The sequence below is a fragment of the Cibotium barometz genome, chromosome 26, assembly GCF_041138505.1.
Source record: "Cibotium barometz isolate CiBa-2024 chromosome 26, ASM4113850v1, whole genome shotgun sequence".
NCBI lineage: Eukaryota > Viridiplantae > Streptophyta > Polypodiopsida > Cyatheales > Cibotiaceae > Cibotium > Cibotium barometz.
Window position 1 is genome coordinate 48,627,460 of NC_141071.1, and position 24,020 is coordinate 48,651,479.

The 24,020-nt window shown below is 42.4% G+C and overlaps 2 protein-coding genes and 1 pseudogene across 2 annotated transcripts; 2 read left to right on the forward strand and 1 right to left on the reverse strand.

The window, feature by feature from the left end:
• The first annotated feature begins 2,645 nt into the window (after positions 1-2,645).
• Positions 2,646-4,289, forward strand: LOC147624054 (uncharacterized; annotated as a pseudogene).
• A 1,231-nt stretch (positions 4,290-5,520) lies between these two features.
• LOC147624055 (uncharacterized) lies at positions 5,521-6,433 on the reverse strand. Its single transcript, XM_086820934.1, has one exon. The coding sequence runs from the start codon at positions 6,297-6,299 to the stop codon at positions 5,781-5,783; it is 519 nt and encodes a 172-aa protein (XP_086677060.1). The 5' UTR covers positions 6,300-6,433; the 3' UTR covers positions 5,521-5,780.
• Positions 6,434-22,056: 15,623 nt separating this feature from the next.
• On the forward strand, positions 22,057-23,010 carry LOC147624056 (uncharacterized). The gene has a single exon (XM_086820935.1). It carries the CDS (start codon positions 22,191-22,193, stop codon positions 22,707-22,709), a length of 519 nt encoding a protein of 172 aa, XP_086677061.1. The 5' UTR covers positions 22,057-22,190; the 3' UTR covers positions 22,710-23,010.
• Positions 23,011-24,020: the final 1,010 nt, after the last annotated feature.

The following is a 24,020-nucleotide window of genomic DNA, read 5'->3' on the forward strand; positions in this document are numbered from 1 at the left end:
ACATGTTTTGTAAATAAAAATAAAAAGTATTACGTGCATTGGTGTTCTCCTTGCTCGAATGTATTGTTCATCGGGAAGATGATCCCTTCTTCGTGAAGGTAATCCCATGTATCTCTACTACTGAGACGACGATGGTAGCTAGTCTCTGCTTCTGCTGGGGTAGGATCTCTAGTCATATCACAAGACAAGCATTATAACACAACTCAAAAAGAGAGAATACAAAGAAAAGACATGAAGTTGCACTATACATACAAACTCGGCCTCCCATGATGCACGACCTCCAGATCCAAAGTGCGACGATCTGGATATGGCTCCATTTTTATTCGCCGCGCTTCTCTTTGTTTCTGGTTCACTACTCCTTCTAAGACCTCCTTCTTGGCTTTCTTCCACTCGCCCTTATGAATAGTAGATGGCTTGCCGTGTCCATTTTGACCGGCATCTATTCGGGCTTTCTCCTCATTTGCATGTCTCCTTACTAGAGACCTCCTATTCTTAAGTATGTCTTTAATTTTGTGTTGCGCCCATCTATTGTTAAAGCTTTGGTTTGTGAGGATTAGGATACTTCTTGTGGATAGTTTTAATGCAATCATCCACTAGGCTCTTCCTTTGCTGCTTAAAATGTATAAAGCAGTCTTTATAGTGTGCAAAAACTGCTTGGTGCAAGTAGTTTACCACCTCCTTCCCACACGAGAGTCATCAACTATGCCACCAAGATCTATGAAATCATAATATGATATATCACCATGATGTGGTGGTGACTCTGAAGAACTATCCCCACCCCCAAAGCACTGCCCTAGGCATCCTCTACCTCCACTCTCAGTGCTAGTGCGACGTGCAGTACGACCACCACTATCTCCACAACTACCCTCCCTACTACGACGACGGCTACCCCTCTCATGAGAGCCATGATGACTGTGAGGTGTCAGATCTCCTGAAGGCCTAGGAGATGCTGTAGCACTAACTGGGGCTGATGGATAAGGGGTGAATGTAAAGGAAGGTGAAGTGCCTAGCAAGGGTAAAGTTCCTGGCAAGGGACTCTGTTGGCAAACCTGATGGTAAAGGGGTGCCTGCTGTATAGGCTACCAACTGCTTGCGGGTGGGAGTATAGCCAAAGATGCCCTCTACCTCCCTAGAAAACCATCATTGAGACTCGATGAGAGCCTCAACTTGTGGGTCTATGGGACAAGAGGATGAGGACCTAGGACACATCTATACAAATAAAGAAATTATTAAAAAAATATTATGAAATGAAGACTTCCCGGTTCCATAAAGCTTATGCATGCATAAGGCCATAAGGCATAAAGCATAAAGCTTATGTATAAGGCATAAAGCATAAAACTTATGCGTCAGGTTTATGCATAAAGATTAAAGCATAAGGCATAAAGCTTATGCATAAAGCTTAAAGCATAAGTCTTATGCATGGGCTTAAAGCATAAGGTTTATTCATAAGGCTTAAAGCATGAAGCATAAGGCTTAAAGCATAAGAACACCATATTAGATAATTTGGGAAAAATCCCATTCCCATTTGAAAAATGGAAACATGGTGAACTTGTCCAAAAGTTTGTCAAAACCCCCTCATGTGACATATCATCGGAAAGATCTTGAAGAGTAGAATCTAAATCTATGATCTCCGACAAATTTGAAGTTAGTATGTTTAAGATATGTCCAAAACTATATGGAGTAATTGATTCCCAGAATGTGAGATTTTTTTTAAATTACCTAATATTGACTTTAAGGCTTAAGCATGAAGCATAAGGCTTAAAGCATAAGGCTTAAATCATAAGGCTTATGCATGGGCTTAAAGCATAAGGCTTAAAGCATATGCATAAAGCTTAAGCATGAGGCCTTATGCATAAAGCATAACACTTAAGCATAAGGCCTTAAGCATGAGGCATTATGCATAAAGCATGCACGAGCATTATGCATAAAGCTTATGGGTAAACCAACAAAGAAAAACCCCAGCACCCAAGGGTGAAACAATAATAGAAGAAAGAGAGGAAAGATATGAAATCACTTACCTCTTTTTCGTGATGTTGAAAGAGAGGATTAGAGGACATACAAAACCAACAAAAGAGTGACGAAACGATTAGTAATGCATACATACAAACCAAGAAAATATTAAGAAGATTAGTAATGCATACATACAAAAGATTAGTAATCAAATATGAAGAAAATATAATATAATCAAAAGAGGGTTAGAAGCTTGAGAGGGTGAGAGAGGTTAGAAATAAGGCAGGATGCTTTTTGGAAGAACTACATTTTGTCAAACTACTGGCAAAACACTCTCGGGTTCAATTTTTGATCTTTCTTGCCACAGTGTACGTCTATTTTTACGTCTATAAACGCGTCTGTACACGCGTCTAAAAATGCATCTAGAAATGCATCTATTCTGTAGAGTAGATGCATTTATAAACGCGCTTGTAGATGTGTTTATAGATGCGAAACATAATAGTTTTTAAACACATATAGAAAGATTAAAATAATTTATTCTTTTTTTGAATATGCAGGATGTCTTCATCAATCAGTTCTTCTAGTGATGAGTCCCTTCATGTTCAAAATCGAGATCGTTGGTTGCAACAAAAATAAAATGTATGTGTGATCGTCGTTATCGAGGATGTATGCGTCGACAACGTAGCATTACGACGATGAATCACATTTCAATGTATGAAAAATGGGAACCGACGGGGTCAATGGTAAGTATACTTTGCTTATATTGTAAGAATTTATTTAAGAATTAGTATTCAATGTGGAGACTCACATTGAAATACTCGTGTGCAGGATAATGCACCGCACCCTTCTATGTTAACTCATAGGTGGCGTCAACAAGAGGCCAAGCGTCATAGAGAAATGGCAGAGACTTCACAAAACCTAGAAGTGGTGGAGGATTGGAATGATGGAGATATAAGCCCACCACCCTTTCCTCATGAGATGGAGGAAGAGGTTTTAGAAGATATGGTACGTTTTCTATTTACCAATGAGCGTAGTCAAAATGAAAAAGCCATGGAATATGATCGCCTTTATAACGCAGCTTGGACCCCACCATTTAAGGGATGCACATATTCCATTCTACGCACTGCTCTCGAGTTTCTCAACTTGCAAACAATCTATGGATGGAGCAATGCAAGTTTGAATGCACTTCTCAAGTGAGTTTTCTACTTTCATAAATTGTCTACTTCCATTATAGATATATAATAAGAAGCAATTATTTTTTATATTAATGTATTTGATTGTTTTGTTGATAGGCTTTTGTCGAAGATGCTTCCAAAGGAGAATAAATTGCCAACCTCAAGAGACCAAGCAAGGCGCTTTGTGACATCTCTTGGAGGCTTGGATTATACTCGCATTCATGCATGTGTCAATGATTGTGTTCTCTTCCGTGGGATACATGTTCTATTTGTGGGAGAGTCAAGATATCGAGAGGACCTTAAAGGTCTACATGTGCCGCGTAAGGTGTTGCGACATTTTTCCATCATTCCTCGCATCCAACATGTGTTCAAGTGCAAATCTATTACAGAGCTCATGTCATGGCATTCCTCTCATCGATCCAATGATGGAAAGATGAGAATCCCTGCAGACACTCCTGCATGGAAGCACATCGAGTAAATCTGGCCAAGCTTCAAGGAAGAGTCTAGACATTTGAGACTTGCATTGGGTATGCATGGTGTTAATCCTTTTGGAATCAAGAGCACCTCATATAGTATATGGCCAGTGGTATGGTGAACTACAACATTCCTCCATCCATGGCAATAAAGAAAGGACATGTCATGTTATTCCTTCTCATTCCTGGGAAACATAAGGTAAAGAATATGGATATATATCTTGAGCCCTTGATTAATGAGCTTGAGATACTTTGGAGAGGTATCCATGTGCATGACATATATCGGCCTCCATCTTCATGAGACTTTCTCTTGAAGGCCATCTTAATGTGGAGGATGCATGACTTTCCTGGTTATGGGGCGAGTGTTCAGGTGAGTCAAATGGGTTTCTATTCATGATGATTCTTTATTATCATTGTATTGTTTTTTGACATGCTTGAATGTCTATGTTGTTTAGGTCTCTCCACATCTGGATACCATGCATGCTCTATTTGTGGTCCATCATTGGTGGCATCTAGGCCAAAGAGCTTGAAGAAAGTGATATATGAGAATCATCATCGATTTATCCCTCATCATCATCCCAAATTTTTTCGTTCTTGGATGGGAATCTCTCCACATCCACTAAGCATGGGAGATTGGAAAGCATTATGGAATGGAGTGGAAAGTCCTCCTCCCCTCGGCATGAATAGGTAATATATCTTTGACATAGAATTCCAATACAAGCTTTGGATGAAAAGATAATCCTCTTAATATTTGTTGTTATTTGATAAGGTACTCTATCTTCTTTCGCCTACCATATTGGACGAGCCTCAAAATCAACCATCTTCTTGATCCAATACACATCTTTAAGAATGTCGCCTCTAACGTTTGGGAGCAGTTCAGAGGAACACGGGACTCCTTGCTTGTACGAGAGGATCTACAAAGCATAGAGAGGATGCAAAGAGCTTGGCCACGAGAGGGACCAAATGGGAAGACAATTCTACCTCGAGCACTTTGGATATTAACAAAGAAGGAGGAGAAGTTGGTGAAAGATGCCATTACTATATTCCGTACTCCAACGAGGTGCATGAGGTGTTTAAAAGGTGCCTTCACAAAGACAAAGAAGAGAGGTGTTGAGCAATTATATGGCTTGAAGTCCCATGATTGGCACAAGATGCTTCAAGTAAGTGAAACATTGAAGTTGTTTGTATTTAACTTGTTCAATCATGATATTTCTAATCATGGCGTATAAATGTTTATAGTTCATTCTTCCTACAAGCATTTCCAATTGTGCATCCCACGAAGTGCGAGAGACGATTTATAAGATGGGGGAGCTTGTGAGGTTTGTACCCCAAACCCTCATAGCCAATTTTCTACACGCCCCCGTAACTTGTGCATCTATGCTTGCTTTATGTTGTAGTGGAAGATTTGTTTTTCACCACATCCATATTCCTACAATGGGAGGGTATCACTAGCTTTGTTGCCATGGAACAGGATCAACTTGGATCATGGGATTTATACTAGGTTCATTAATAGGCTCAATTAGCTTGATCATTTTATAGTGCATACCCATACTTACCTTTCTTCTTGCACCACTCAAGAAATTTGTGGTGCATTCTTCATTTAGATAAAACCAAAACACCTAACATTTTTGTATCTCAATAATAGAATGCAAGTGAGACACTTGAGGAATTAAGCATGATTAAATGCAAGATACTTGGTACCTTGCATTTTTGTCTCTTAATAAAAGAATGCAAGTGAGGCATTTAGCATGATTAAATGAAAGAAAGACTAGGTTTTTCCATGTCCAACTTCTTGAACACCAATCCAAGAAACAAAGACTACTAATGATGGCGTGAGGATTTTCCTTAGCTTGGCTACCTGTAGTGGCCAGGCGGGTAGAAAACCCTCAATGCTCAAGTGAATGGCAAAGCTTGAGAGAGAATATGTAGTAGAGAAGAGAGTGACTGCTTCACAAAAATGCTGGAAATATGATATCCATCACAAGATGTCTCTTAACAATGGGATAAGAATGGTGTTTTTATGAGGTGAAAAAGAAGAAGAGAGAAAGTGTAAATGCTTTACATTTTTATTTGTTTGGGGGGCTGTGTTTGTTCTCATGAGTTACATTTTAATGAGTGTAACTCTTTACATTTTTATTTGTTGGGGAGGGTGTGTGTTTGTTTTTGAAAAGCTTGCTAGCTCCTAGAGGAAGCGGAGGTCGTGATGGAAGAGGACAAGGGTAGCGGAGGACTTGAGCTGGGTGACGATTCCGTAGCCTCGCACACCTCGAAAGTCACCGGTGCCGCCCACTATGGCGATCTCGTTGGTTCCAGCGTTGATGAGGCCCTGCAGGCTGATGGTGCCGTTGAGGGAGCCATCGTCGTAAGAGAGAACCTCGACCTCCACGCCGTGGGCAGCGGAGGTGTAGCTGGCCTGGACGTTGTAGCCCCGGATGAAGCCCAGCTGCTTGGAAGACGCGTCAGCGCCCTCTGTCACGTTGAAGGCAAAGAGCTCCGTGCGGCCAAAGCTATTGATGGTGGTGCTGTCAATGGCCGGGATGAGAACGCCCAGATCCTGCCCGCCCTGCTCCACCTGCACGTAGTACTCCAGAGACGGCATGAGGCTAAAAGGACGTGCGGCGGCTGCGCCTCTGAATATCAGCGCTACTACTAGAAACACGACGCTCGTGATCATGCACTTGTCTTGTGGCCTTGACGCCATCGGAAGGCTGCCTGTTGAGTGCAGCTGCTAGCGTGTCTGTAATGGGAGTATTGTGGCCTAAGAGTACTGCTAGCGTGTATGGAATCAGGCCCTGCAGATAGCGCACAGGAGAGGGAGACAGAGATTTCGAAAGTCGCTTGATTGTTGTGCACTGTCCGCATCATCATGCTGCCTTGTTATAAAACCAGGATCTGATTTGAATGTTGACCAATACAAAACAGGATCTGATTTGAATGTTGACCAATACAAACACGACCCGGGCGGCGGCTGTTTGCGGCGCTCGAGAGTCGACTCTACCAAAACGTGGTATTACTCTCTCTCTCTCTCTCTCTCTCTCTCTCTCTCTATATATATATATATACATATATATATACGTCAGCGATTATGCCCACACCAAAGTTCTAAGGGCTTGTTCCCACATTGTCTTTTATGTTTATCTGCGATACAAAAATCCAAGGTATTTTAACACGCCTAACTTTTCTTCGGTGCTTTTTGACCCGCATCTGGGGAATGTTGGTCGACAATGGTATTTTGTATCCTGCGATGTGGGAACAACCCTTCACTTGAGTGACGCTTAAATGTTAACGTAACTTGACGATATGGTCGTTGAACATCGCTCAATCCCCCATGTGTCAACAAAAGCAAAAGGAGAATCAAAGAGCTTCTCTACAATTAATGAGCGCTTCATCTTTAGCATTCCAAAGGGTCAGATTGTGCCAAATGACTCACACAACTTCTCTGCAATTAATGAGTGCTTGATCTTTTGCATTCCCAAGTTCACATTATGCCAAATGGCTCAATGGTGAGATTAAATGCCAAATACCTCAAGGGTGAGATTATACCAAATGGCTCAAGGATAGGGCAAAAGTTTTAAGGTAGATCAAAGAGCTTCTTTGAAATTAATGACCGTTTGATCTTTTGCATTCTAAAGGGCGAGATTGCACCAAATGGGCCTCAAGGAGAGGGAAAAACTTTCATGATTGAATCTATGCTACTTACCAGTGTGAGTAGGGGAGAGAAGCCTTTCCCCAAACAAGTTATAGAAGCATTGAAATGTTAACAATCCTAATATGGGATTGATCACAGTGGATAAACATATATTAAGCATAAAATTAAGGTGGATTAAACCACACAAGAAACTCCATGACTAGAGGAAGAGAGATTGCACACTCAACAATAACTGTTCTCTATTGCATATCACAATGAACCATACAAGAATATAAGCCTTCTAGCATTATCCCACTTTACACATTATCATGCCATGTGGCACTCCCTTTTCCACATTCTTGTATGTGGCTCTCACCTTTCACACATTCTTGTATGTGGCTCTCACCTTTCACACATCTTATGTGGCATTCTTCTCCATCCACACACTCAAGATAATATCTAGCACCTCTAGGGTGCATTCACATATGCAAGCCCAAGATTCACTCTCACACATTGCACATTGCACATTTCAACACCCTCCTCAATGTAAACTTGGGTGTGTGCATACAATCTCTCTAATCACTTTGATCAACTTACCTCCTCTCACCCCCATCAATTTGGCATTACCAATCTCAACACTCCCCCTCAATGCAAATTGGAGTGTTAAACAAGTGTGTGTGCTTGTGCCTAGCCAACCTAGACACAAAGTCTATTTTGAGCCCACCACTGAGTCCAATTTGAACATAAATGTTCAGGTGGGAACCAACCCATGCGAATGCACCTTGCACGTGCATCGCCTATGCACACTACTACAAAACCATTGAGCTTCTTGGTGAGCTCGGGTATGGTTACCCTCATACCATGGGTGAAATCTTACAAAGCCATTTTGGGCAGGGGACCCATGTGTGTGTGAACATCCTCAATCTTCACATATTGTTAACTTTGTTTTTGAAACATGTGAATGAAACCTTTCAAATAAAAAAATGTGTGTGTGTGTGTGAATCTTCCTTTAAGCTTATAAAAGTATGGAGGTTTGGGTTTATTAAACAATTTAAGGATTGACACCATCTCCATGCACTTTTGTCATTGTCATCTTTAATGACTATTTTGTCGTTTGCACTTTCCTGCATGCTGAACTTTGGACCCACACACATGGTCTTCTTCTCAAAGCTTCCTTCAAGGTTGCAAGCTTACGATGCTCTCTTCCTGCTGCTTCTACACTTTTCCATTGTACCTACTGCTCAGCATCTCTTGCCATATGCACAACAGCCCGCATTATCACTAACCACGGTTCACCCTCAACGTGAACTTTCCTTTCCCTTACTATAGTAGCTCCTCTATTGTAACTCAGATTTCCATAGCTCTGTATCCATTGAACTTTCTCCTCCAAGAATCACTTTGTATACTTTACATGATTGCCTATCACATGACTCCATATCCATAATCTTTGAAACTCTCTTTGATGCGCCACAATAGTGCTTCCTCCTTCACAATAAACACCACCGCTTCCTGCAATTTACTATAGGTACATGCTAATTTCTGCGCCACATCCATAAATGCCTTCTTCCTCACTACTCTTGCTCTCCGCAGGCCATGGCAGGTGTGAACCATGATTGTGAGCATCGACCTTCTTCTCCTTGACTACCATTTCCTCTCCTCTGTGTCCACTGATCCTCTTAAGCTCTCAAAACACTCAAAACCCCACCAAGACTCACCTCCCCACACTCACAGCTTACAACAGCTCTGCTGCTATCTGTTGACAGTCTTCTAACTCAAGAATACCTTTCCATTCAATACTGCCTCTGACTGGTAGACTTGACTCAAGACTTTCCTCTTCAACATAAAGAGACCAAAACTACTCCTGAACACCCACGACTGGCTCCTATTGGGCTTTAGCTGATCCTAGCTGACTCCCTTCTCACCAGACAACACGGTCTTAAGTCATTGACACTTAGACCATTAGCAGTGTGCCAGATCTATCCTATTGAGTTCTGACTAGTTCGGATAATCAGCCCAAACCTCACAAGTGTTAAACAAGACTAGGACAATACTTTAATAGCCTCAACTAATCTATCGTGACACATAGTTGACCAAGCTACCTCTATGACAACTTGTTGACTCAAATACAAACTAACTGACACAGTTCTGATTCAACACAAGTCAGCTCTTCACTCACAATTGTTCCTTTTCAAAAACCTCCATTAAAACATCACAGCTAAAACCAAAGCAGAATATTTCATCAATCCAACACAATCAGACTTCCATATGTATATATAAAACTAAGCCAATCTAAACACCCTTGAGATTTGGAGATTTAACACAAAACATATAAAAGCACCACAAAACCAAGGGACTTCCACACAATTATCCCCAACAAAAATCCTGTGTTCTCAACTCCACAAAGAACCAAAAACAAACTGAGCTGCAACTACACTCTATAGACTTCTACCCAACAAATATGACAAAGAACCATTGAATAAGACTTTGAGACCTGGTCCAAGTTCCAAAAGAATTATAGCCTTAGAGGTCCTAGGGAACCAACCACCTACAAGACCCTCTCACCTTTTCAACCTCTGCTCTGTGAAAACTCAAGTCTACTCAAACAAAATCCGTGTCATCTCCTTCTCAAACAAAAAGTCACAACAAACTTCCACAGAAATCCCTCACCCAACATCTCTTGGTTTCTACAGGACTCGCACCTCTCTTCTCCCACCCTTCAAAACTTTTGCCCCCTTTTCAACTTCTTCAACTCATTTGTCGCCTTTGATTCTTCTGAAAAGTTACACCCTCGGCTTACTCATTCACTTGTTTTCCCATGTGCTTTCCTTTTTCATTCATGCACCTGCACAAATCCACTTGACCACACAGCAATCATCTATTTCATAAGGTTTCTAACCATAGTCAATGCCTTTTTTCTTATTCTTGCGTTTGGGGTGGACATATCAATTGGGCATGTTCTTTGAGCACAATAAACCTTTTAGCGTACATGACACACTATTTAATTTTTAATGCACTGTCATTACAGGATGCCCATATAGTAGGTGTTGTTTATGCCATACTGTGGGTGTCTCGTAAATGATGCAAAAACATAGTTTATGAGATGCCGGATCGGCGCTATGGGTGTCGCACACGCGATGCCTAGTATTGACACCTGTAGAAATGAAAACGGTGATTGCTATGAGGGGTTTATGTTGTAGTGATGGTTGCTCCATTCAAAACAACACCCATAAATCTAGGTAATAGTGAATGGAATCTCTAGTTTAGTAAACTATGAGTAAACTCTCACCTCGTAGTACTAAGCTAGATATTCCATTTGAAAAGATGCAGGGGGGAAGAGAGCTTGAGCTCTTGCAAGCACACACACACACTCACAAAACCCTAATAGAGAATACACAAGGTGAGAGGATGAAAATCTTCTTCTTCTTTACTCAACACTCAACACACCATATACAAGAATAAGAGTACACACAATATGAAAGGTACTCAACCAAATACATACACGGGTTCTCTATAGTGTGAACCCGACTAAATGAGCTGGCGCAATAACTATGCCAGTCTCTAGAATGGCTGTCACACAGCCTGTCATCCCACCATTGGCCGCATATCACCCAAGATCTCACCAACCATGCCAGTGGTGTAAGTGTGGGGCCTATCCCCCAGGCGGCGAGTCATCAGTGTCCACCGCCTCACTAGACGAGCTCGATATCTCAACACTCCCCCTCGAGCTCAACTCCATCTCATGTACACCAAGAAAAGCCCTGAATCTGCGGAGCTTCTCTATACCCAATGCTTTGGTGAAGATATCAGCTACCTGATCCTCTGTGCTGACATAAACAAGGTCAAGATCTCCTGCCAAGACCTTCTCTCTGACGAAGTGGTAGTGGACCTCTATGTGCTTCGTACGAGCATGAAAGACTGGGTTCCTGGCCAACTGTATACTGCTAATGTTGTCATAGAAAATGACAACTTGTCTATCCACTGATAGACCCAAATCTGCAAGTAGCTTTCTCAACCAAGCTACCTCACATGCTGCCATAGCAGCTCCTCTGTACTCAGCCTCTGTAGTACTGGATAGAGCAAACGTATGCTGCTTCTTGCTGCTCCAAGTCACAGCAGCACTCCCCAGAGAAAACATGAATCCACTGGTAGATCTTCTATCTGAGATACTACCAGCCCAATCAGCATCTGTGTACCCATGTACACATATCTCTGTCCCAGTCTCATAGAATAGTCCACAATGCAAAGTAGACTTCACATACCTCAGTATGCGTCTCACCGCATCCAAATGCAGTTTCCGTGAAACCTGCATAAACTGACTCACCAACCCAACAGCATAGCTCAAATCTGGTCTGGTGATCGTCATGTAGATCAAACTTCCTACTATGCGCCTGTACATAGTAGGATCCTCCAAGATCTCTCCTGAATCTGCACTCAACTTGCCATTCTGATCCAATGGCACAGAAATAGGCTTACAGCCTGTCATACCATACTTGGACAACATGTCCAAGCCATACTGTCTCTGTAGTAATCCAATACCATGTGGTGACCTAATCACCTCAATGCCCAAGAAATATCTGAGCTCCCCCAGATGCTGATTGGGCTGGTAGATCTTCTATCTGAGATACTACCAGCCCAATCAGCATCTGTGTACCCATGTACACATATCTCTGTCCCAGTCTCATAGAATAGTCCACAATGCAAAGTAGACTTCACATACCTCAGTATGCGTCTCACCACATCCAAATGCAGTTTCCGTGAAACCTGCATAAACTGACTCACCAACCCAACAGCATAGCTCAAATCTGGTCTGGTGATCGTCATGTAGATCAAACTTCCTACTATGCGCCTGTACATAGTAGGATCCTCCAAGATCTCTCTTGAATCTGCACTCAACTTGCCATTCTGATCCAATGGCACAGAAATAGGCTTACAGCCTGTCATACCATACTTGGACAACATGTCCAAGCCATACTGTCTCTGTAGTAATCCAATACCATGTGGTGACCTAATCACCTCAATGCCCAAGAAATATCTGAGCTCCCTTAGATCCTTCATCTCGAACTTCTGTCTAAGCAAGATCTTTACATCAAAGATCTCTGCATCATGGTCCCCCGTAATGATCAAGTCATCTACATAGATGACAACAAGCACAACTCCTCTATCACCATGTCTCACATACAACGAGAAATCTACATTGGCTACATGAAAGCCAATAGTGATAAGATATTCAGAAATCTTGTCAGACCATGCTCTTGATGCTTGCTTTAAGCCATACAAGGCTTTCTTCAACCTGCAAACATGCTCGGGGTGACCCACATCCTCATAACCAGGTGGCTGCAACATATACACCTCTTCTTGCAAATCCCCATGCAAGAATGCATTCTTTACATCCATCTGATGTAAAGACCATTGCTTTGACGCAGCCACTGCTATCACAACTCTCACCGTTGCCATCTTGGCAACTGGGCTAAAAGTTTCCTCATAATCAATCCCATATGTCTACGCATATCCTTTGGCTACCAATCTAGCCTTGTACCTGTTTATGCTTCCATCACTGTTATGTTTAACTTTGTACACCCACTTGTATCCAATGGCTTTCTTACCTTCAGGCAATTGCACTAAATCCCAAGTTTCATTTCCATATAGTGCATCCATCTCCTCATCCATAGCTTTCTCCTAACACACATTTCCAACAGCCTCATCAATGCATGTGGGCTCTACAACCTGCACAACCTTTGCCATATATGCATAGTGATGTGCCACATAACCATCATATGTAAATCTCTGCACAGGGTTCTTCACTCTCCCTGATCTTCACAGCTTTTCATTCATGGCTTCCATAGCCTTCTTTACACCAGGTGTTCTCATAGTTGGGATCCCAAGCTCCTCATCATCAAGGCTCATATCTGAGCCATAGACTCTCCATCAACATGAGAATGCCCTGCAGAAATGTCAGGCATACCAAGGGGCTCAACCACTTTCTCTTTTCCTTTACGTGATGTACTAATCACATTTGCAGGACTGGTATTATGATGCAGCCTGCCACTCCATGGTCTATCAATAGACCCACTAGATGAGGACTCTCCTGGTCCACTCAAAGATTGTGATTGCTGACCTGCATTCTGTGCAACCACACTTCCACTCACATCAGCCCCAACAGCTTCTTTTTCAGCAGCATACCAGCTACTCATCTCATCAAAGACAACATCCCTGCTTACCCTCAACTCACGTGTAGCAGGTTTATAACACCTGTATCCCTTTTGCTCAAGCGAGTATCCAATAAACACACATTTTTCAGCTTTTGGATCCAGCTTAGTTCTCAGCTCATCTGGCACATGCACATATGCAATGCATCCAAAGACTTTCAAATGAGACAAATCTGGTTTTCTGCCAGTAAACCTCTCCTCTGGAGTTACATCATGTATGGCTGCAGTTGGAGTCCTGTTCATGATGTATACTGCTGTAGAAACAGCCTCAGCCCAATAGCTATGCGGCATATTCTTCTCTTCCATCAATGCTTGCGCAATCTCAGCAATGTGCCTGTTTTTTCGCTCAGCAACTCCATTTTGCTGCGGAGTGTATCTGCATGTAAACTGTCTCCGAATACCATTCTTCTTCAAAAATTTAGAGAACTCATTGGAGAAGTACTCTCCCCCTCCATCTGACCTTAGGCACTTTACATATTTCCCTGTTTGCTTTTCAACCAAAACTCTGAAATTCTGAAAGTGAGTGAACACCTCACTCTTCTCCTTCATGAAATATACCCACACTTTCCTTGTGTGGTCATCAATGAAAGTCACATAATACCTGCAGCCTCCCATAGATATGGTCTTCGTAGGACCCCATCCATCTGAATGCACAACATCTAGTGCATTTCTGCTCACATATTTGTTAGTGAAAACACATGCTTTGTTTGCTTCCCAAATTGGCATGCTTCACATATTTTCTGCATACCTTCCACTTTAAATTTTGGCAGCCTTGTCACAATTCCTTTTGTCTGTATAAACTTCAATCTCTGCACATTTACATGTCCAATCCTTTAATGCCAAATGTTTGTGTCTGCAACAATTTCTAAACCATTTGCAAACATCGCAGCACTCATTTCAGGCATGTCTACATTCAATGTAAACATTCTGCCCACTCTGTTACCTTTTGCAACCAACCTGCACTTGTCTTTAAAGTCTTCAACATAATAACCATCAGGGTTGAACCGAACCTGCAAACCTTGCTCAATCATCTGACCAACTCAAACCAGATTCTTTGTTATGTTCGATACATGAAGTACATCTGCAAGGTACTTCACTTTGCCATCCTGCATAGACAATGGCACATCTCCAACATGGGCAATTGGATGAGCAGTGTCATCCCCTGTTTCTACAAAACCTGGTCTTTCCGAGTTTTTCATCTCCTTGAACCACTCCCCATGACTCGTCATGTGGTTCGAAGCGCCTGAATCCACATACCATACATTATCTTTTTGTGCTGCATCAACATTTTCAGACATGGCATTCACGACATGCTGCATAACAAACAACCTTTCATTATCCTCATTATTTCTGCTTGAGGATACATAGTTGTTTTGCTGCACTTTCCCATTTTGCATGTCAGCCTGCTTCTTATAACATTCTGCTTGCATATGTCCAGGCTTACCACAATAATAGCATTCACGTGCATCATTATATTGCCTTTGCCAATTTCCACTGCCTCTTTGACTCCCCCTGCCTCTGAATTTGCCTCTTCCACCCACGTGTTGTTGTTGTTGTTGATTCTGGGACTGTTGTTGTTGCTGCTGCTGCTGGCCATAATTCTGATTACCTGTTCGGCCACCTCCTTGACCGCGTCCACGGCCTTCTCTACCTCGTCCTCTTCCTGAACTCGTGTAGAAGGCCTGTTGCTCTGAACTGTTTTTGCTTTGTGAAGACTGTTGGTCTTCACCCAAGCTCTTCTCTTCGATAATCAGCATAGACACCAAATTTGTAAAGTTGGGAATGTTTTTTCGAGTCTGAATGGACATCTTGAACGCCTTGTATTGTGGCCCAAGACCACGTAGACAGACTTCCACCTTGTCATCATCATCTACTGACACACCAATAGATGCAAGGGATTCCACAATACCCTTTATCTTTAGCGCATAGTCATTCACAGACATGCTCTTTTTCTCCACAGTATGAAGTTCATTCTTCAACTGTATCTTACGTGCCTTGGTATTTGTTTCATAGAGCTTTACCAAGGTGTCCCACGCCTCCTTGGGGGACTTGGCATCCTGAATGTTCCTAATCATGGTGTCCTGTATACTAATGGAGAGCCAATACATAACCTTCCTGGCTCCTTGGTTCTAGTCTTTAAACTCTTTCACATCTGCAGCAGTCGGATTTATATCCGGTATCTCCGGTGCCTCTTCATGCTCACCTTCTATGTAGTCCCAATAGCCTTTTTCCATCAGGAAATTCGTCAACCTGAACCTCCAAGCATGGAAGTTATTCTTATCAAGCTTCTCAGCCACAATCTGGGTTATCCCATCATTTGACATCTTGTCAAACACACAATTTTACCAGAAACAGCACTCTGGTTTTTCTACACAAACTGTTGTATTTTCTGCAGCGGTACTGTAGTACACTCAAATGTCACAACCAGTGACTTCAATGTGCATACATACACCCAATAGCAACTGTAGACCTCTTTGCAGCACCCACAGTGTCTGCACAGTCAATCTGTCTTCCTGCAGTTCTTAAAACAGAGTTCTGCAGAGAATCGATGACTTACCCGCAGTGCTCGAAATCGCCTGCTTTCTGAAAAACGGAGGTCCAGACACGCCCGAAACGCGTTTTTGGCCCAGAAAATGTCATCCGATAGTCTGGTAGGACAGTATAGTTGCCCTATAGCTTTGCTCCCGCGAAGAAAGCTTCTCAATCAGAGATCGTTTGCCGGTGCCTCCCGTAGAGCTCCCGACAAGGGTGTAGTCACCAACACAAATAGGGAAGAGTAGTTGAAGCTCTTACCCTCGTACCACTTCCTGTGGTTCTCTTGCTTGTAGCTCAGCCCTTAGCACGAACCAGGCTCTGATACCATGAAAAGATGCAGGGGGGAAGAGAGCTTGAGCTCTTGCAAGCACACACACACACACTCACAAAACCCTAATAGAGAACACACAAGGTGAGAGGCTGAAAATCTTCTTCTTCTTTACTCAACACTCAACACACCATATACAAGAATAAGAGTACACACAATATGAAAGGTACTCAACTAAATACATACACGGGTTCTCTATAGTGTGAACCTGACTAAATGAGCTGGCGCTATAACTATGCCAGTCTCTAGAATGGTTGTCACACAGCCTGTCATCCCACTGGCTGCATATCACCCAAGATCTCACCAACCATGCCAGTGGTGTAAGTGTGGGGCCTATCCCCCAGGCGGGTCATCAGTGTCCACCGGCTCACTAGACGAGCTCGATATCTCAACACCATTCACTACTACCTAGAGTCTCTTCAAAGGTTTTGAGTCTCTTCATCTCCACTTTCTCCTGCAGATCAGCATGAAGGGACTAGATCAACATATCTTTCTTCAAAAGAATAGGTTGATGCTCTGTTCTCAATGAGGTGTCCCATCTTCCCCACAGGTCCTCAAAAATGGTCCACAAATCTATCAAGCACATCAGTAACATTATGCTTTAATCTCTAGATTTCCTGCCACAAAGCATGTAGAGATTTTCCCTATTTATAGTGCTGCACCAAGGCCATTTTGATGTCTTCATATGCCTGTCCTGGATTCAGTTGAGCTCTCCATGTCTACATCCATGGTTTGACATCTCCCTTCAACAAGGACACGAAGATCAACTTATCTACATCTCTATCCTTCCCAAGGGTGAATGCTGCCAGCCCCATCCCTGCCAAAACTTTCTATAGATCCTCTTGAGCATGTCCATGGAAGACCAAATATGTCATGATTGCTGCCATCTTCTCTACACAAAACTTTTAGAGTTGAAAATAAATAAAAAGTGTGCTTCAAAGCCCTCCTCAGTGGGGATACCAAAACAATGATGTGTCGGTGGGGAGACCTGCCTCTATAACACCATGAAGAGGGAACTACCACCTAGCACCGCTACCTAGCACAAACACGAAGTGAAGGCACCAGTTCACTCCGGCTTCAGCTCATGTCCCCCTGAGCTTCAGCTGACAAAGGCAGACACTTGAGCACACTCCAAACTCCTAAAACTATATAGTTGCCCCTTCAAGACATCCTCCCAAGCCAGCTCCCATCTCCAATAACTTTGGTGTTCCTTTAGAACCCTTCAACTGACCTCAACTGACTACCAACTGACCAGAAATACTTTTAGCTGACATTAACAAATCAGGTGTTGACTGTCTTTTGAATAATCATACATTGGCTGAGGCTCCAGTCAGAAATGAGTCCTCTAGGCTCCCTTAGGATTCCTCAAACATCAGCTAATCTAAAACTTAGAACCTCAGATGCTTACTAGATGCTTTGCTGACCCTTTATTGACCTTCTGTTAACACTTATGTGACTAAACGAGATTCGACTGACTCAACTGTCTCAACTCAACTGACTAAACTGTCCTCTAACCTTTCCCTGACTCTCAAGATGCTCCAATCTCAAAGAGATACCACATGAAATACACTACTAATTTCAATTGACTGTATTCTGATTGTTCTAACCAAACTCACCGAGTCGACCCAACAGGATCAGAATTCCTCTCCTCAATCTCCCACTAACCCTCTTCAACCCCCTCAAAACATTTAAAACCCCACCAGGACTTACCTTCCAACACTCACAGCTGACAGCATCTCTGCTCTCTGCTAACAGTCTTCTGGACTGAGGAATACCTTTCCATTCAGTACTACCTCTGTCCTACTAGTAGCTGACTAGCACATTTTGCTTCAACACAAAGAGACCAAAACTACTCTTGAACACCCTGACTAACTCCTACTAGGATTCAGCTTATCCTAGCCGGCTCCCTTTTGGACTAGACACGGTCTTGAGTTGTTGTTGACACTTAGACCAATAGTAGTGCCAGATCTATCCTACTAAGTTCTGACTAGTGCTGATTAGTAGTGCTAGCCAGATCTATCCTACTGAGTTCTGACTAGTGTTGATTGTCAGCCCAAACCTCACAAGTGTGAAACAAGACTAGGAAAATATTTTAACAGCCTGAATTGATCTATCCTTACACAAAGTTGACCAACCTACCTCTCTCAGAACTTGTTAAATCAAACACAAGCTAATTGACACAGTTCTGATTCAACACAAGTTAGCTCTTCACCCATAGTTCCTTTTCAACAAACTCCATCAAAACATGACAGCTAAAACTAAAGCAAACGATTTCATCAATCCAACACAATCAAATTTGTTTTTCTTACATATCATGCTCTACTTCCTTTAGCTTTCCTGAGACTTGGTTTCCCTCATAATTTCTATAATTGTTTTTGCATCTATAGGTCTTGCCTTTGCACATGTAATTGCTTGAACTCATCTTTATGTGTCTCTTTGTCCTTCTCGGGGAAGCAAACCTAGAGCTCAATAAATCTAAATCGGTCTCCATCTCTTGAATTTTAACTTAATGCTTCTTCAATGGTGGCTTAATATTGCATAGCTTCAACTGATCCTAGTCGACTCGTTTTCGGACAAGACACAGTCTTCAGTTGACACCTAGACCATTAGTAATGCATGATCTATCAAACTGACTTTTAACTGGTTTTTGATTGTTAGCCCAGACCTCACAGACTTCAGTTGACACCTAGACCATTAGCAGTGCATGATCTATCAAACTAACTTCTAACTAGTTCTGATTTGTCAGCCCAAACCTCACAAATAATAAACAAGACTAGGTGAATACCTTAACAGCCTCAATTGATCTATCCTCACACACTATGGCTCCTGCATTTGGGCAACGAGCATGTTGAAGGTGTGTGTACTTGTCAAGATTATGGCAAGCGAGGTTGTGGGCTTGTTCGGGAGTCCTTGTGTGTGCAATGTTTGGTGGAAGCAAGAGGAAGCTTTCACAAGGTATATCCCCTATGGTTTCTTGTGCGAGAAATCTGTGTTAAAGCACCCTTGGAGATGGATCCATGCATGGATGGCGTATGCATATTTTGAAGCTTATTATGGAGCTCATGAAGGTCATGTCAATGGCCATGGTAACCTCACTATACGGAACCTCACTACGGAGGCTCACAAAGATATGGAGGACTTGGGTATAGAGAAGCAAAGAGCCAACACCGCCAAGTGCATTATAAAGAGGCAAAGATTTGGAGCTATGGTAACTTGAAAGTTACAGGGAGCTCGCACTATGGAGGAATAATTCCTGGAATTTTGTGAAATATTGTTAAAGCAAGAGGCATGAAGACTAATAGCATAAGGAGATCCTCTCACCATTGAAGCTCAAGAAGCAATGGTAGTCAAGGAGAAGAAGGTCGATGCTCACAATCATGGTTCACACCTGCCATGGCCTGCGGAGAGCAAGAGTAGTGAGGAAGAAGGCATTTATGGATTTGGCGTAGAAATTAGCATGTACTTATAGTAAATTGCAGGAAGCGGTGGTGTTTATTGTGAAGGAGGAAGCATTATTGTGGCGCATCAAAGAGAGTTTCAAAGATTATGGATATGGAGTCATGTGATAGTAGGCAGTCGTGTAAAGTATACAAAGTGATTCTTGGAGGAGAAAGTTCAATAGATAGAGAGCTATGGAAATCTGAGTTACAATAGAGGAGCTACTATAGTAAGGGAAAGGAAAGTTCATGTTGAGGATGAACTGTGGTCAGTGATAATGCAGGCTGTTGTGCATATGGCAAGAGATGCTGAGCAGTAGGTACAATGGAAAAGTGTAGAAGCAGCAGGAAGAGAGCATCGTAAGCTTGCAACCATGGAGGAAGCTTTGAGAAGAAGACCATGTGTGTGGGTCTAAAGTTCAGCATGCAGGAAAGTGCAAACGACAAAATAGTCATTAAAGATGACAATGAGAAAAGTACATGGAGATGGTGTCAATCCTTAAATTGTTTAATAAACCCAAACCTCCATACTTTTATAAGCTTAAAGGAAGATTCACGCACACACACATTTTTTTATTTGAAAGGTTTCATTCACATGTTTCAAAAACAAAGTTAACAATATGTGAAGATTGAGGATGTTCACACACACATGGGTTCCCTACCCAAAATGGCTTTGTAAGATTTCACCCATGGTATGAGGGTAACCATACCCGAGCTCACCAAGAAGCTCAAAATGGTTTTGTAGTAGTGTGCATAGGCGATGCACGTGCAAGGTGCATTCGCATGGGTTGGTTCCCACCCGAACATTTATGTTCAAATTGGACTCAGTGGTTCTGATGTGAGCAAGTGGGCTCAAAATAGACTTTGTGTCGAGGTTGGCTAGGCACAAGCACACACACTTGTTTAACACTCCAATTTGCATTGAGGGGGAGTGTTGAGATTGGCAATGCCAAATTGATGGGGGTGAGAGGAGGTAAGTTGATCAAAGTGATTAGAGAGATTGTATGCACACACCCAAGTTTACATTGGGGAGGGGTGTTGAAATGTGCAATGTGCAATATGTGAGAGTGAATCTTGGGGTTGCATATGTGAATGCACCCTAGAGGTGCTAGATATTATCTTGAGTGTGTGGATGGAGAAGAATGCCACATAAGATGTGTGAAAGGTGAGAGCCACATACAAGAATGTGGAAAAGGGAGTGCCACATGGCATGATGATGTGTAAAGTGGGATAATGCAAGAAGGCCTATATCCTTGTATGGTTCATTGTGATATGCAATAGAGAACAGTTATTGTTGAGTGTGCAATCTCTCTTCCTCTAGTCATGGAGTTTCTTGTGTGGTTTAATCCACCTTAATTTTATGCTGAATATATGTTTATCCACGTCTGTGATCAATCCCATATTAGGATTGTTAACATTTCAATGCTTCTATAACTTGTTTGGGGAAAGGCTTCTCTCCCCTACTCACACTGGTAAGTAGCAGAGATTCAACCATGAAAGTTTTTCCCTCTCCTTGGTGCAATCTCGCCCTTTAGAATGCAAAAGATCAAACGGTCATTAATTTCAAAGAAGCTCTTTGATCTACCTTAAAACTTTTGCCCTATCCTTGAGCCATTTGGTATAATCTCACCCTTGAGGTATTTGGCATTTAATCTCACCATTGAGCCATTTGGCATAATGTGAACTTGGGAATGCAAAAGATCAAGCACTCATTAATTCCAGAGAAGTTGTGTGAGTCATTTGGCACAATCTGACCCTTTGGAATGCTAAAGATGAAGCGCTCATTAATTGTAGAGAAGCTCTTTGATTCTCCTTTTGCTTTTGTTGACACATGGGGGATTGAGCGATGTTCAACGACCATATCGTCAAGTTACGTTAACATTTAAGCGTCACTCAAGTGAAGGGTTGTTCCCACATCGCAGGATACAAAATACCATTGTCGACCAACATTCCCCAGATGCGGGTCAAAAAGCACCGAAGAAAAGTTAGGCGTGTTAAAATACCTTGGATTTTTGTATCGCAGATAAACATAAAAGACAATGTGGGAACAAGCCCTTAGAACTTTGGTGTGGGCATAATCGCTGACGTATATATATATGTATATATATATAGAGAGAGAGAGAGAGAGAGAGAGAGAGAGAGAGAGTAATACCACGTTTTGGTAGAGTCGACTCTCGAGCGCCGCAAACAGCCGCCGCCCGGGTCGTGTTTGTATTGGTCAACATTCAAATCAGATCCTGTTTTGTATTGGTCAACATTCAAATCAGATCCTGGTTTTATAACAAGGCAGCATGATGATGCGGACAGTGCACAACAATCAAGCGACTTTCGAAATCTCTGTCTCCCTCTCCTGTGCGCTATCTGCAGGGCCTGATTCCATACACGCTAGCAGTACTCTTAGGCCACAATACTCCCATTACAGACACGCTAGCAGCTGCACTCAACAGGCAGCCTTCCGATGGCGTCAAGGCCACAAGACAAGTGCATGATCACGAGCGTCGTGTTTCTAGTAGTAGCGCTGATATTCAGAGGCGCAGCCGCCGCACGTCCTTTTAGCCTCATGCCGTCTCTGGAGTACTACGTGCAGGTGGAGCAGGGCGGGCAGGATCTGGGCGTTCTCATCCCGGCCATTGACAGCACCACCATCAATAGCTTTGGCCGCACGGAGCTCTTTGCCTTCAACGTGACAGAGGGCGCTGACGCGTCTTCCAAGCAGCTGGGCTTCATCCGGGGCTACAACGTCCAGGCCAGCTACACCTCCGCTGCCCACGGCGTGGAGGTCGAGGTTCTCTCTTACGACGATGGCTCCCTCAACGGCACCATCAGCCTGCATGGCCTCATCAACGCTGGAACCAACGAGATCGCCATAGTGGGCGGCACCGGTGACTTTCGAGGTGTGCGAGGCTACGGAATCGTCACCCAGCTCAAGTCCTCCGCTACCCTTGTCCTCTTCCATCACGACCTCCGCTTCCTCTAGGAGCTAGCAAGCTTTTCAAAAACAAACACACACCCTCCCCAACAAATAAAAATGTAAAGAGTTACACTCATTAAAATGTAACTCATGAGAACAAACACAGCCCCCCAAACAAATAAAAATGTAAAGCATTTACACTTTCTCTCTTCTTCTTTTTCACCTCATAAAAACACCATTCTTATCCCATTGTTAAGAGACATCTTGTGATGGATATCATATTTCCAGCATTTTTGTGAAGCAGTCACTCTCTTCTCTACTACATATTCTCTCTCAAGCTTTGCCATTCACTTCCACCCTCCTATCATCCAGGAGCATTGAGGCTTTTCTACCCGCCTGGCCACTACAGGTAGCCAAGCTAAGGAAAATCCTCACGCCATCATTAGCAGTCTTTGTTTCTTGGATTGGTGTTCAAGAAGTTAGACATGGAAAAACCTAGTCTTTCTTTCATTTAATCATGCTAAATGCCTCACTTGCATTCTTTTATTAAGAGACAAAAATGCAAGGTACCAAGTATCTTGCATTTAATCATGCTTAATTCCTCAAGTGTCTCACTTGCATTATATTATTGAGATACAAAAATGTTAGGTGTTTTGGTTTTATCTAAATGAAGAATGCACCACAAATTTCTTGAGTGGTGTAAGAAGAAAGGTAAGTATGGGTATGCACTATAAAATGATCAAGCTAATTGAGCCTATTAATGAACCTAGTATAAATCCCATGATCCAAGTTGATCCTTTTCCATGGCAACAAAGCTAGTGATACCCTCCCATTGTAGGAATATGGATGTGGTGAAAAATAAATCTTCCACTACAACATAATGCAAGCATAGACGTGCTGCATAGACGCGCAAGTTACGGGGGCGTGTAGAAAATTGGCTATGAGGGTTTGGGGTACAAACCTCACAAGCTCCCCCATCTTATAAATCGTCTCTCGCACTTCGTGGGATGCACAATTGGAAATGCTTGTAGGAGGAATGAACTATAAAACCATGATTGAACAAGTTAAATACAAACAACTTCAATGTTTCACTTACTTGAAGCATCTTGTGCCAATCATGGGACTTCAAGCCATATAATTGCTCAACACCTCTCTTTTTTGTCTTTGTGAAGGCACCTTTTAAACACCTCATGCACCTCGTTGGAAAAACCTAGTCTTTCTTTCATTTAATCATGCTAAATGCCTCACTTGCATTCTTTTATTAAGAGATAAAAATGCAAGGTACCAAGTATCTTGCATTTAATCATGCTTAATTCCTCAAGTGTCTCACTTGCATTCTATTATTGAGATACAAAAATGTTAGGTGTTTTGGTTTTA

Coding starts and splice junctions, on each gene's coding strand:
- LOC147624056 (XM_086820935.1), top strand. CDS start 22,191: ATGGCGTCAAGGCCACAAGACAAGTGCATGATCACGAGCGTCGTGTTT.
- LOC147624055 (XM_086820934.1), bottom strand. CDS start 6,299: ATGGCGTCAAGGCCACAAGACAAGTGCATGATCACGAGCGTCGTGTTT.